The sequence below is a fragment of the Xenopus laevis genome, chromosome 8L (assembly GCF_017654675.1).
Source record: "Xenopus laevis strain J_2021 chromosome 8L, Xenopus_laevis_v10.1, whole genome shotgun sequence".
In the NCBI taxonomy this organism is placed as follows: Eukaryota; Metazoa; Chordata; class Amphibia; order Anura; family Pipidae; genus Xenopus; species Xenopus laevis.
The window spans coordinates 2,067,606-2,082,616 of record NC_054385.1 but is presented as its reverse complement, the minus strand read 5'-3'; the positions used below and the strand labels follow the sequence as shown (position 1 = coordinate 2,082,616).

At 48.4% G+C, this 15,011-nt stretch overlaps 1 protein-coding gene across 4 annotated transcripts in view; it reads left to right on the top strand.

The window, feature by feature from the left end:
• pnpla6.L (patatin like phospholipase domain containing 6 L homeolog) overlaps nucleotides 1-14,127 on the top strand; it is a 43,408-nt gene extending 29,281 nt beyond the window's left edge. For all 4 annotated transcript variants that reach the window (XM_018229412.2, XM_041572283.1, XM_018229413.2 and 1 more), the window contains 12 exons: nucleotides 1,952-2,134; nucleotides 3,079-3,197; nucleotides 6,020-6,176; nucleotides 6,919-7,035; nucleotides 7,119-7,188; nucleotides 9,171-9,287; nucleotides 9,529-9,677; nucleotides 9,754-9,906; nucleotides 10,732-10,842; nucleotides 10,966-11,050; nucleotides 12,186-12,295; nucleotides 12,382-14,127. In XM_018229412.2, coding sequence (XP_018084901.1) covers nucleotides 1,952-2,134; nucleotides 3,079-3,197; nucleotides 6,020-6,176; nucleotides 6,919-7,035; nucleotides 7,119-7,188; nucleotides 9,171-9,287; nucleotides 9,529-9,677; nucleotides 9,754-9,906; nucleotides 10,732-10,842; nucleotides 10,966-11,050; nucleotides 12,186-12,295; nucleotides 12,382-12,459 — 1,449 coding nt within the window. In that variant the 3' untranslated portion in view covers nucleotides 12,460-14,127. The remainder of the gene's footprint in view (nucleotides 1-1,951; nucleotides 2,135-3,078; nucleotides 3,198-6,019; nucleotides 6,177-6,918; nucleotides 7,036-7,118; nucleotides 7,189-9,170; nucleotides 9,288-9,528; nucleotides 9,678-9,753; nucleotides 9,907-10,731; nucleotides 10,843-10,965; nucleotides 11,051-12,185; nucleotides 12,296-12,381) is intronic.
• Nucleotides 14,128-15,011: the final 884 nt, after the last annotated feature.

Sequence of the window (15,011 nt, the reverse complement as noted above, 5' to 3'; positions counted from 1 at the left end):
ATCTGTGCAGCCACTGGGACAGAATGTTCTGTTATACAGATAGCTAGAATCTCAGCTGCCATAAAGTACGGCAGGACTGCTGCTTACAATGGGGATCACATAGGATCTGTGCAGCCACTGGGACAGAATGTTCTGTTATACAGATAGCTAGAATGTCAGCTGCCATAAAGCAGGGCAGGACTGCTGCTTACAATGGGGATCAGATAGGATCTGTGCAGCCACTGGGACAGAATGTTCTGTTATACAGATAGCTAGAATCTCAGCTGCCATAAAGCAGGACAGGACTGCTGCTTACAATGGGGATCAGATAGGATCTGTGCAGCCACTGGGACAGAATGTTCTGTTATACAGATAGCTAGAATCTCAGCTGCCATAAAGCAGGACAGGACTGCTGCTTACAATGGGGATTAGATAGGATCTGTGCAGCCACTGGGACAGAATGCTCTGTTATACAGATAGCTAGAATCTCAGCTGCCATAAAGCAGGACAGGACTGCTGCTTACAATGGGGATCAGATAGGATCTGTGCAGCCACTGGGACAGAATGTTCTGTTATACAGATAGCTAGAATCTCAGCTGCCATAAAGCAGGACAGGACTGCTGCTTACAATGGGGATCAGATAGGATCCATTACCCTTAGCAGACAGTGGTTCTTTATAGACCGTGTTGCTTATATATTTGTGCTCTTGGCACCTGCAGGGAGTTGTACCTCCTCCCTCTTAATGTCTGACCTGTCATGGCCTATTTGTGCCACTGACCCTTGTGGTGATTGATGTTAGTGTTTGCGGCAGCACAGTGGGAGCGAGTATTGTGCAGAGTACAGGCAGCAGCAGAGCAGCTTTTCCTTCCCACACCATCTATTTCCCAGCGTCTCTCCATCTAATGAGTTTCTCTGGTGACAGCTGCTGCGCGGGTTTATCTCAGGACAAACGGGGGGCTGGTGGGCACCCAGCCTGTATTATAAAGCCAGAGCCTATTTGGGACAGAAGTGATGGTGATGATGATGATGATGCAAATAAACATGACATGTAACTACTTCTTTATTATACTTCATTCCACTTCTAAAAATGAACTTCCCCTTTAAATTACTGTATAGTGCCTCCAGGTAAGTCTCACAGTGTCACATTCTACTTTACACCCAAATATCTGGCATCTCATTGGCTACATAGTAGCATGTTGCTCTGGGAGTGCTGGAGTTGTGTTCCCTGGCATCAGTACTGAGGATGCCCCATGGATTTGGGTATGTACCCTAGTATCTGTACTGAGGATGCCCCATAAATTTGGGTATGTACCCTAGTATCTGTACTGAGGATGCCCCATAAATTTGGGTATGTACCCTAGTATCTGTACTGAGGATGCCCCATAAATTTGGGTATGTACCCTAGTATCTGTACTGAGGATGCCCCATAAATTTGGGTATGTACCCTAGTATCTGTACTGAGGATGCCCCATAAATTTGGGTATGTACCCTAGTATCTGTACTGAGGCCGCCCCATGTATTTAGTTAGCTTCCCCGGCTCTTGTACTGAGGATGCCCCCTGTATTTAGATAGGTACCCAGACCACCTGTATTGAGGTACCCCTTGTATTTGGGTATGTACTCTAGTATCTGTACTGAGGGCACCCCCTGTTTTTAGATGGGTTCCCAGACCACCTGTATTGAGGTGCGCCTTGTATTTGGGTCGATACCCTGGCTCCTGTACAGAGGGCGCCCCCTTTATTTGGCTAGGTACCCCAGCTCCTGTACTGAGGGTGCCCCCTGTATGTGGGTAGGTACCTTGGCTCCTGTAAGGAGGATGCCCCAGTTATTTGGGTAGGTACCCCAGCTCCTGCACTGAGCGTGCCCCCATTATTTGGGTATGTACCCCAGCTCCTGTACTAAGGGCACCCCCTGTATGTGGGTAGATACCCCAGCTCCTGTACTGAGGGCACCCCTGTGCTTGTATCTTGCAGCTGGAGAAGATGTTGGAGAACACGGCCGTCCGGGCCCAGAAACAACTTGTCCTGCTCCATAAGGAAGATGGGCCCCCGCCGTCCCGCACGGTTGAGTGGCTGAACATGAGGAGCTGGTGCTCTGGTCACCTACATCTAAGTTGCCCCCACCGGGTCTTCTCCAAGAGGAGCCTACCCAAACTGGTAAGCCCGGGGAGAAGGGTTATGGGAAATGCCCAGTGATTCAATAATGTGATCTGATCAATAACGATCTATTGATTTCTTAAGCTGGATCCACCATTACTGCCTCCATAGGCCAGATATTCCATAACATTCACCTCCCTTCCTTTCCTGATGATTAAATCCCCATTTCTCGACCAGGAATGAGACCTGCCTGCTGCCAGTACAGAGCATTATCCCTATAAATTCATATTAAGTCTTTCAGCTCCCTCATTTACTGGCTTGGGGGTGTCTCTCCCTCTGGCTCCCTTATTGGCTGTGTCTGACTGGGAGATTTTGATGGATTGCATTTAATAATCCCTTGTATGGAATGGGGCTGCCAGCCTGAGCATGGTGCCCCTGTGTATTTGCACTCACGCTCCGGGCCTCCGAGTCTATTAAGTACATACGGGAGGGGGGTATCCAGTTCTGAAGCCCCTGCCCCCCCAGTGAATCCACCTATTATTCAGCCTCTTCCTCCCTTTGTGTTTAGGGGGCCCTGGGGGGCATTTGGATCGAATGAATAATCTTTTGGCAGGTGTTTATCTCCTGTATGTAATGTGCATGGGGGGGGTATATGTGACTAACACACGTGTATGACCTATAGGCACAGCCATTATTTCCATTCCCTGGGTTCCTCCAGCCCATTAAAGCAACAGTTCCCTCAATTCTTTCCACTGTCAGTCTCTTATTGACTGTTGTGACCCTATGGGAAACACTGACTGGGCTGAAACCGGTGGGATTTGGTACTACAGCTGATAAGCAATGAGAGCAACTGGACTAATGGGCCCTTTAACATCTGCAGAGAGGGGTCTTTATAAGCTTTAGTGCTGACCACTCAGTAATACACAGAGCCAGAGCAATGGCAGGTGACGGGGGATACAGGAGACGTGTTTTAGTAATGAGGCCTCTTCTCCCTTTCCACGCAGATCGAGATGTACGAAAGGGTTTCCCAGAAGCCTCCGGACCGTCACTGTGATTTCTCCCGACTCGCCCGCCTGCTGACTGGCAATGCCACCGCCTTAATCTTGGGAGGAGGAGGAGCCAGGTGAGGGGACCAGTAAAATTTGGGATTTGGTGGGGGGGTGTAGGATTAAGGGATCCTTATATGCCTGTGCAGCTCAGATGCAAAGTCCCTGATTGGGTCAGTCTGATGCTTATGGGAGCTTTAAACCAACCCTAATGCACCTCAAGCCCCCTAAATAAATCCTCAGACCCCAGCTCCCAGCGACCTCATTAACCCATTCAGCTGGGACCTAATTGGCCTTGTTCACGGGGCTGTTTAGGACCACTAGGGGCATGTACCCCTAGTTACTTACAGGGATTGGTCAACCCAGTGCAAGTGCCCCAACCAATGTCATTGATAAGTACTAGGGGTGCACCGAATAAAGGATACGGTTTGGGATTCGGCCAGGATTCTGCCTTTTTTAGCAGGATTCGGATTCAGCCGAATCCTTCTGCCCGGCCGAAGCGAATCCTAATTAGCATATGCAAATTAGGGATGAGCATGTGCAAATTAGGATTTGGTTCGATATTCGGCCAAATCTTTTGCGAAGGATTCGGGAGTTGGGCTGAATCCAAAATAGTGGATTTGGTGCATCCCTAATAAGTACCCACCCCCCCCCCACCCCCAGTGCCATTGCTTTAATGTGCAACAAGTCAATCATTTGACACAATAAAACTTGTGTTGGAGTCACATGCTACCACACACCGGCCAATCAGGGAGTTATCAGTAGGATCTTGTGTGACGTGGGCACAGAGAGCATGAGATATTGTATTACTTGCCCTTTCTTATCTCTGTTTCTGTCACATGGGCACAGCACCCATCACTCGGCGTGACGCTACACAGCACTATGCCCTATTGTGAAGGGGTACAGTAGCCTTCTTGTGTCCCCTGAGCTGAGGAGCTTACAGTCTGCATAATCAGTGTATGCTGAGGGTTGTAGTTCTGCACAAACCTTTGCTGCCTTGTGATTCATGCAGTGCCAGTGCCATGTTGTTCCTGTCAGTGCTCTGGAAGGAAATAGAATGTGAAACCCCCTGTTAATTTGCGCTTTGCCAGAACAACTCCCTGGGTCATTATAATATGCCCCCTGGCTCTTTCGAGCAATCACTTCTTGTTCTGGGGACTATTGGGTCTGTAACACCCCACTGACTCTCCCTTGGGCAGGAGGGGCTGTTGGACCTGATGGCAGCTGCACTGACAGTTCTCACTCCCTGCACTCTCTGCACCCACTACCCTCCTGCCACTCCCATGCCAAGCTGGGGGGCACAGTCTAGTGCCTATTAATGGCATGTGGGGCAGATGAATACAGCCATGCAGTTTGGGGGTACACCTGTATTTAACCCCTTATTGGCTGAGCACTGGGGGTGTCTCCTGTGCTGTGGGTTTAACCCTTTATGGAAGACAGCACAGAAATGGTTCTGTTAATCTCCTCCCCTTGCCCCCCGGGTGGTGCTGGTGGGGGTGTAACAATTACACGGTTATTCTGCCTGTCCCAGTATGACCCTCACCAGGGGGCAGAAGCAGCTGATGAAGGTTTATGAGCTGCATGAAAGGCAATTGCTATCAATTATTTATATATATATATATATATATATATATAAAAATATGTCTCCCCCGGCCATTCCCAGTAAGTAAGGGATTGGGTTGATTATGCAGAGTTAGATGGGGGAGATTTGGGGGAATCTGTGCTCAGATTGGCAGAGAGAGATCTGGGTGTAACTGCAGAGTTAGATAAGGAAAGAGAAATGTGGGTGACTGCAGTTTTTGGTGACTGGTCAGTTAGGTGGAGTATTTGGGGTGACTGCATCATGACATGAAAGAGAACGGGGTGTCTGACAGACGAGGTTCCTTGGCAGGAGAGACATTACTCCTCGTTATGTGCTCTTGAGATAACGAGCCAATCAGGATCCCTCCTTGCTGCACTCACAGAGAGAACACGGAGTCCCGCGGTGCATTTATCCCGGGGCCACATTAAGCACATTAATAACCCGCACAATTCCTTCCCTCTTCCCAAAGGGGCACTTAGGATTATCTAACTGCCAGCTACAAGGACTGTGCATATCCCACGTGAGCCCTCACAGCAGCTCAGTCCGGCGTAATTGTCATCTCACCCCTCGTACTGATATTAACCCCCCCCCGGGTACTTCTGCATAGGGGAAAGGCTTGTTTATTAACAAATAAGGGGCAGTATCGCTCATCCTCTGCTGTTAAAGGGGAAGTAAAGAGAAGCTCTGTTGGGAGGAGGGCAGATATAGTGGGGTACAGTTCTGGGAAGGAGTCTCTCTGAATAATACTCTCATCCCAGGGGTAAAAGGCACTTGCAAACTGAGCCATGAATTAGACTGAGGCATGGCAAAGGATTATGGGAAAATGTTCTGTTATTCGGGATGCAAGCTGTGAGGGAAGGGAGCTGATTTTGGGGGAATGGGAAGCCGCTGTGCCACAGTGAAGGGTGCAGGGAGTGGGACGGGATCACTGGGCCTCATTTTCCATCTTTGGGAAATTGGCTCCCAAGGGACCCACGGCTGAGCTCCTGCCTAACGACTTATAAGGAAATGAATGCAAATGAGCCGACAAATTATAATCACCGCCAGCCAAAAATACCAGTTAGATGATGAGCGCTGACACCTGAGTGGCACAACTTATTCCCGCTGCTGCAGTATCTGCTTAATTCAGCCCCCAATCAGCACCAGTGTCTGCCCCCTAATGTCTTGCACACAGGGAGAAAGAGGTTAATTGTGCCATTTGCTGATACTTGTATCTCCACTTCCTTTCTGGCAAACTCGCAGCAGCCCAGTCTTGCTTTATGGCATGTGTGTCCATTCACTTACTGTTAACCCTTTGTGTGCATGGTTCTCTTGCAGGGGCTGCTCTCAGGTTGGAATCATCAAGGCGCTCATCGAGTCCGGCATCCCCATCGACATGGTGGGGGGCACCTCTATAGGAGCTTTCATGGGGGCCCTGTACGCCGAGGAGCGCAGCTTTAACCGCATGAAGATCAGGGCACGGGAGTGGTGTATGGTAAGGCCCATGCTATATATTTCTTTAACCCCTACTTCCGAGGCTGGCAGTTAGAGAACCCTGTTAACCCTTTCAGAGGCTGGTTCCTGTGCTAATCTCGCCGGCTCATTCCAGCTCACACTGAATCAGTGGCCTTTTGCAGCATCTAACCAGTAATCAGACCAATAGATTCAAGAGCAGGATTCATTAACTCACACCTCTTCCCCCCCCCCTGGCCTCTAATCACATGACGTCTCCAGGAAACCGCCTTATTACATCCCTGCTAACGAGTTCCTGACCCCACAGCCGTTCCATTAACGAATATGAATATCTATTAAGCACACGTCTGTATGGCACCAGCACTGTGCATCAGCACCACACTCACTAAACTGCTTGCAGTTGGTCTTGCCTGCCTCTCTCTTCTGTTTAAATGCTGGCAGGTTGTTAGGGGCAACCAACCAGTAACCTGTTACTCAGCAGTCATTTCAGCTACAGGAGCTGCTTTCTTTCTCATGGTAATTCAGTAGTACAGACCCCCCTCTGCATGACTTAGTGTCATCCTTAAAGAGGAGACAGCTGACACACAGGAGAGACATGCGGAGGGGGTCTGACCACAATGGACCGGTCCACACTATGTTGTTGTACAGGTGAGTACTGAAAAGCAGCAACAATGGCTGTAATGAGCAAGACTGAATATGTACTACTGCTAGGAAATCCGTGCTTGATGTAAAGCAATTCAGTTTGTTTCATCCCCCCACCAAAGGACATGACTTCTGTATGGAAGAAAGTTCTGGATCTGACTTATCCGACCACCTCCATGTTTTCCGGTGCAGCCTTCAACAAGAGCATCAGCAGCATCTTCAAAGACAAACAGATAGAGGTGAGCCCAATTACTGCCGACGCCTTTGTCATTCCCAGACCCAGTGAGTCACGCCGTGTCTCTTTTTTTTTATGCCCCCGTAGGATCTCTGGATCCCGTATTTTAACATCACCACCGACATTACAGCTTCTGCCATGCGGATTCACACAGACGGTAGGTGCTGCACTCACCATTCTCTGCTTCACGGTCTTGAAACAATGTAACAGAAGCCAGTTGTCCCCCAGCTGTGTTGTTTCAAGAGTCAGAACCAGCCATGCAGAGATTGTAAACAAGCCTGAAAGATACTGGTCATGGAGAAGGAAAAGTGAGTGAGGGGCCTTTTCTCCCCTCCTGCCCAATATTGTGCTTACACCACCGCAGCAATGAACCCCCCTTGTTATTTCAGTTGGAGCCGGAGGAGTTCATTCAGGTGACTCATCGGAACAGACTGGAGTCCAGATCCCATTAATAATCCATGTCTCCCGCTCCGAGGCTCTTCTAATGAGTTCTGTCAATTAGACACGCCAGGCAGGTTCCTATCCATTATCTGCTGCACGGGAAGCATTATAGGCACAAATAATAATACACTGCACCTTGTAGAGAATGTACCCCCTGTCAGTAGGGTGCTGTCCTAGCAACAGAATGATCCTCTGTATCACCTATTGTAAGCAGCAGTCCTGTCCTGCTTTATGGCAGCTGAGATTCTAGCTATCTGTATAACACAGCATTCTGTCTGCGCAGATCCTATCTGATCCCCATTGTAAGCAGCAGTCCTGTCCTGCTTTATGGCAGCTAAGATTCTAGCTATCTGTATAACAGAACATTCTGTCCCAGTGGCTGCACAGATCCTATCTGATCCCCATTGTAAGCAGCAGTCCTGTCCTGCTTTATGGCAGCTGAGATTCTAGCTATCTGTATAACAGAACATTCTGTCCCAGTGGCTGCACAGATCCTATCCGATCCCCATTGTAAGCAGCAGTCCTGTCCTGCTTTATGGCAGCTGAGATTCTAGCTATCTGTATAACAGAGCATTCTGTCCCAGTGGCTGCACAGATCCTATCTGATCCCCATTGTAAGCAGCAGTCCTGTCCTGCTTTATGGCAGCTGAGATTCTAGCTATCTGTATAACAGAGCATTCTGTCTGCACAGATCCTATCTGATCCCCATTTTAAGCAGCAGTCCTGTCCTGCTTTATGGCAGCTGAGATTCTAGCTATCTGTATAACAGAACATTCTGTCCCAGTGGCTGCGCAGATCCTATCTGATCCCCATTGTAAGCAGCAGTCCTGTCCTGCTTTATGGCAGCTGAGATTCTAGCTATCTGTATAACAGAGCATTCTGTCCCAGTGGCTGCACAGATCCTATCTGATCCCCATTGTAAGCAGCAGTCCTGTCCTGCTTTATGGCAGCTGAGATTCTAGCTATCTGTATAACAGGGCATTCTGTCTGCACAGATCCTATCTGATCCCCATTGTAAGCAGCAGTTGCTAACTTGCAGGGAGTTGCTATCTGATCACTATCTGAGCAGCAGGGAATTATCAGCCAGTAACTGGAATTAACTCTGGATGACAAAAGAAGGGAAGTAGAACAAATCAATGATTGCAGTGAATAAAATCGTCCAGTAGTGATTATTAGGCATTCCCAGACACCCCTCCTTTGTGTCTTTACGTTCCATAGCCAGGTTATAAATAAATGTATAGTAGTAACTCGGCAAAACCAAACAGACTCACTCCTGCTTGAATGCAGAACTCCCCAAACTGCGTTAATCCAAAGCAAAGGAAAAAAAACTCATAAAATAAAAACCACACAGAGGTTGGCTGCTGTTGAATAGCTTGGTTACAGCATGTAGCATCACCATTGGATTGGGGAACCATTTAGGGGAGTATGGGGTTAAAGAGATGAGCCCCCCAGTGCTGTATCCCGAGGTGTGACAGGTATAAAGGTTATCTCACCCATGCTCTGACCTTTCCTGGTATATTCCATCCGCACTTTCCCATTGTTCCCCAGTTCATTGTCTCAGTGGGGATATAAATATTCAGGCGAGTGACATTCTCCCATCATCGGCCCGGGATGCAGATAATGATCTGTACGAATGGCTTCCCACATACCCACTTGTGAATGCCCGGGTGCCTTATAATATCTATATTATTTCCCTAGGCTGTCTCTGGAGATACGTGCGTGCCAGTATGTCTCTTTCTGGGTATATGCCGCCTCTCTGTGACCCCAAGGATGGGCACCTCCTAATGGACGGTGGATACATAAACAACCTGCCAGGTAATCACCCACGGCTTGGGTATGGCCATTGCTTATATGACTTGGCTGCTCCAATGATCATGGGGTGCTACAGGCTTTTACCTGGGCACATATAGATGGTGCCAATTGGTTTGACATAAGGAGAAGCAGCCTTACCCCAATAACAACTTGCTGGTAAATATGTTGGTATCGGTCTGGGCAGTTGTTGATAGCACCCCTAGATTGCTAGTGACCCCAAGATGCTTTCCCCCCTGGCTTACAGCGGACGTGGCACGGTCAATGGGCGCTAAAGTGGTCCTGGCAATTGACGTGGGCAGCCGAGACGAAACGGACCTCACGAACTACGGTGATGCCCTGTCTGGCTGGTGGCTACTGTGGAAGCGCTGGAACCCACTGGCAGATAGAGTCAAGGTGAGGTATGGCACAGATTTGTGGGCAAAGGGCAAAGCATTAACGGCCAGTAATGTTACTCTGAACCCCCCGACAGGTCCTGAACATGGCGGAGATCCAGACCCGTCTCGCCTACGTCTGCTGCGTCCGCCAGCTGGAAATGGTGAAGAACAACGACTACTGCGAGTATATCCGACCCCCCATCGACCGATACGGAACCCTGGAGTTCGGCAAGTTCGACGAGATCTGTGTAAGCGGCTGCCCAATTGTTTTGGGGTGCTGTGGCTCAGTGTTACTGGTAGGCAGGCTAGGGATGCAGGGAGTTGTAGTCTAATGTTTTGGGGTGCTGTGGCTCAGTGCTATTGGTAGGCAGGCAAGGGACGCAGGGAGTTGTAGAATAACAGCTGGAGGGGGTGTTTGGGATGAATACACACAAAACTATTTGTTTCAATTAAAGCTCATTAATATTCATTTCCCCAGTGATTCAAAACATGGAATACAAAACTTCCCCCCCCCCCAGGAATTCAATGTGAGATCCGTGACCTCTGCTCTGTTTAAGTCAATTTTGCAGCCAATTGGTTGCTTAATTACCCCCTCTGCAGGCACTAATGCCCCTGGGATAGTGGGAACACGTTATTCCGTTCCTACAAATAGGGGGCAATTAGGGATCCAATTTGTTGTTTTAACCCCTTCCAACCAGGGTCTAACCCCCATTCCCTTATATAAGGACTGTGCCTGCAGAAATAAACCCCCATCATTATGAAAGAGATAATGGCTCTCAGAAATAACCCCTGATTCTTCCGCTTGGGGGTCCTTGCTATGCTGCCACTACTCTCCCCACTCATTCCCCGTGCTCTAGTCACTGGTGGATAAAGCAAGGCTGCTCATAAGTCATAGCAGACAGTGCACAGCCCCCGAGAGGGTGACTGCTAATTAGTACAAATGCACCACCAGTGATATTTTATACAGCATCTGGGCCCCTGGAGCAATAGTGTATTTGGGGGGGTACTAACTGCACCCCATGCTTTAGGAGGCATCTAACGGAAACAATTCATATGCTCATTTCCATCCACAGGATGTGGGGTACCAGCATGGCAAGACTGTGTTCAACGTCTGGGGGCGCAGCGGGGTCATTGACAAGATGCTGAAGGACCGGCAGGAGACCTGCAAAACCAAAACGTCCGATGTGAGTTTGGGGGGCTCTTTCTGGGGGAGGAGCACTCAGGGTCCCTTATACCTCCTGGGCCCCCCATTCATCAAAGGGTCTGTTTTAGTTACACCCCTGACTTTTGCTTCCTGCCCCCCACAGATAAACACCTGCCCCAACGCCTCTTTCACTGACCTGGCAGAAATCGTATCCCGCATTGAGCCCGTGAAGACGGCGGTCGTGGATGGTGAGTGCAGATGATTGGCCGGACTGTTCCACTGGGGTTTATCTCTTGGGGGGGGGGGGGGCTGTGGGTTCTAGATCCCCTATAGGAGGAAGTTTTTGGCAACACCATTTTAGGTTTTAGTTCTATGATGCACCTTAATAAATGGGCCCCTGAGGAGCCATGGGGCCACTGTGACCCTGAGTCTGTGATTAAGGAGCCCCCTGATCTGACAGTAAAGGGATAAAGAGAAATCTCCATTATCAGCCCCAACACAAGGGGCACATGCACAACCCTAACACTTTACCCCCCCAGCAATAACTCCGCCCCACACCAGGCAATAGGGTCTGATTGGCACAACCTAATGCTCCTGCCTGCGAGAGACTATTAAAGGCACATGAAACTTCCCTGTGTCTTTGGAACAATCTTTAATTGACTGGGTCACTGCCCCCCTGGGGCGGGATTCATCATAGTGATTGACAGCTTTCCCACAGCTGAATGAGCAGCCAGTGAGGGCTCCAACAGTGGATCTGATTTAATGCTGGTTCCCTCCGTTATTATTCTGCTCAGAACAAACCCAAAGCTTCACTGGGGCTGCCAAGTTGCTCTCCTTGGCCATATCATTTAATGCCCTGATTCCTAAGCCCCTTATCTGTAGTGCTAAGGATTCCACCAGGCCTGACTCTATCCAGAGACCCCTTGTGCTGCCTCATCCTGGGTAGGAACCAATCATAAGCCTGTTACCATTCCTCTTACTTACCCCCAGGGATCCCCTGCAGTTTTAGCCCTAGTTCATGTCAATGCCTTCTGATCAGATCTAATTCAGTGGTGGGTGCCCTGGCCTGATAGTTATAGGGTACTTTGATGGATGCACTGGCCTGATGGATATGAGCAGGGAGCGGAATACTGTACATGTGGTGGGATACTGTACAGCAGGAACACGAGGCAGCCAGTTCCAGACTGAGAATTAAAATAGACCCTGGCATTTTAGGTACACAGAGGCCCAAAAAGCCCCTACCAGCCCACTAAATAGTGACTTTCTATGGGACCTTATAGCAGCTCCTCTGGCATTTGCCAGAACCCACAGATTGCCAGTCCAGGTCTGGAGGCAGCAGAGCCAATACCCCCAACATAGCCCCACTCTCTGTTCTCTCCCCAGATGAGTCAGATTATCAGACAGAATATGAAGACGAAGAGATCCCCGACTCCCAGAAAGAGGATTATCTCAACTTCCTGAGCACCCAGAACAATGGCGATGTCTCCGATAGCGTAAGTCATTGGCCACCAAACCTGCTACGTTGAAGTTATTTTAAGTCAATACCTGAACTGAAGTTTGTCCTTATTTCCTATTGTAGGATGAAGAGGGGGAAATGGAGGTGAGGCAGCGCCCTGCAGTGAAATGGCGCCAGGACAGAACCCAGGAGAAGAGCTGAACCAGCCATGTCAGGAGACCAAGAGATGGTTCTCCGCCTGTCCCGTGCATTAGAATCTCCTGCATCCAAGGTTCTTCTGCTTTGTGTGGTTCTAGATATAGATCATCTGGTTTGTGGCCAGGCCACATAAAGACGCAATAAAGCCTGTAGCACGCAAGGGCGCGTGACGGACACGAGAATATTTGTTCTGTTCCCAGGGAGCCAAAAATCTATTTGAGCCTTAAAAGCATAATTTGCATTTCATCGCTTAGAGTAACAGGCTATAGCTATATACAGGAGATACTTGGTCCAGCACTGGATCATATACCATTATCATAAAGTAGTTTCTATCACTGGGTCATACTATTATCATAGAGTAACATCCAGCACCAGCACTGGGTCCTACCATTGTTACAGCGTACCATCCATCAGTGGATTATCCCATTATTATAGTATAGCATCCAATGCTGGATCATACCATTATTATAAAGTAGCATATAGCACTGCATCATACCATTATGATAGAATAGCATCCAGCACTGGGTCATACCATCCATCAGTGGATCATCCCATTATTATAGCAAGGCATCCAGCACTGGATCATATCATTGTTATAGAGAACATCCATCAATGGATCATCCCGTTATTATATATTATTATAGAGTAGCAACTAGCACTGGATCATACCAATGTTATAAAATGGATCCAGCACTGGATCATACTATTATTATTATTACTGGGCCATACCATTAATATAGAGTAGCAAATCAGGTTATGAACGCTGCAGTATAACGATAATTATTATCCAGTAATTAATGTTCTCCCTACTCCCTGCACCTTGCACTGTAGAATGGTGGGCCACAGTCATTGAGAACAGCACGTTATCCTTCCCAATGGGCTCCTTACTCCCAGCTACCTTACCACTTAAAGTGCCAGTACAAGAAACTCCCGAGAAGCTGCTCTCCTGTTCCCCTTCCCGGTCACCACTTGATTGCCAAAGTAACATTGAATAGGTTTTTGTATTTAAGTTTTTATTGAAAATTCATTTCCAGGTGGAAAAAGATTTTTGTTGTTTTGTGACATGGAAGTCCGTGGTCCAAGCCGAACTCCCAGCAGCCTGGCATGGGGGGGGGGTGTCTGTGTGACTATTCACTGGTGGTATTCTGTACATATGAATAACAGTAGCCAAGTGTCCCACAGGGAGGAGAACGGACCAGACTTAGAGTTTTAATCCAGCAAGGTTGCCCATCGCACAGAGAGAAGCCGCCATATTGAATGTGGCAACAACACCCAACAACAAAGTTGTAAACAGTGATATTTAAACTTCAACTCCCCTGTAGTTGGTATAAAGCTGAAGGATCCCAGGTTGACAATCATCCCCCTCCCATAAGCCTCTGTGCCATCATCAGTTAACTCCACCCAGTCAGCACCAACCAATTGGGTTAGGGATTTCTCTCTCATTGCAGCCAGGGTTTCTGTTACTCTGGGTTTCACTGTAATATTCTGTTTCTTGCTGCCTATCGCTAATGCCCACAGTACTATACCCCGACCTTACTGCATTGCTGGCTGTAGAGTGCCAAAGGGGCAGCTGACTGTGTGGGGCATCTTGCCTTGAGATAACAGGGTGCATTTAGTGGCGACTGCACATGTACTAACCGGTTTTCTACAATAAAAGGTGTTTGACACCAAGTTCTGTGTCTGTTCTGTATTCATTCTGCTCACTCCTCGGGGGCGGGACTCTGCTTGTGCCTGCCCTCAGGGAGTAAGTATCAGGGAATTTCAGCAGTAAATGGAGATGCTGTACAGCTTGCAAGCATATGAGGCTCTGCCCCGCAGACTAGTTTGCATCTTTATTCACTTGCACAAAGCTGTCTAGATCCCCAATACGTATGGGATGGGGGCGTGTAGAATGTCTGTTTGGGGCCACATGAATAAACCCTTGTAAGGCTCCGGCAAAACCTGACACAAAGGATACAAGTTACGCTGAACGTTCAGCTGCGGGGTCTTAGTAGCTTTGTATTGTCTTGTTAATATTTTCTGCACTGCTGGTTCTTACTCCTGATACAATGTAGAGGTCCATTCTCCTCCAGTTCTGTAAATCAGCTGAGACAATAAGTTCCATTGCAGCGTGTGTGCTACAGAGTCACAAGTTGCTTCTAATCCAAGGGCAATTACTGTACAAAAACAAAACCCATTTTCCACGACAATTTTCTGCTTTTCAGCCAAGGTTAATCTGTCCTTTAATTTTCCCTGCTCTGTCGTTCTCAGCACAAAGGCACGGGCTCCGAGTTACAGAACCTCTGGGTATTATTATTGTCTAATACATCTCTAATTAATTGGATTTATCCTCGTTAGGAGCTAATTACAATCTAGTGTGTGCTGTGCCCAGACTCTTCTACACACTGTTCTACTGGGTCAGTCTGTGAGTGCGGTTAATAACCCACAGTAGCCTGTGTGCTCTTCAGCTGCATTCTTCAGAGTCAGAACCAGCAGTGCAGAGAACCGACAGGAATATGTCCCCCAGTAAAATCCAGACACTGGTATGTGGGTCGATTGTGCAGATCATTCCAAGC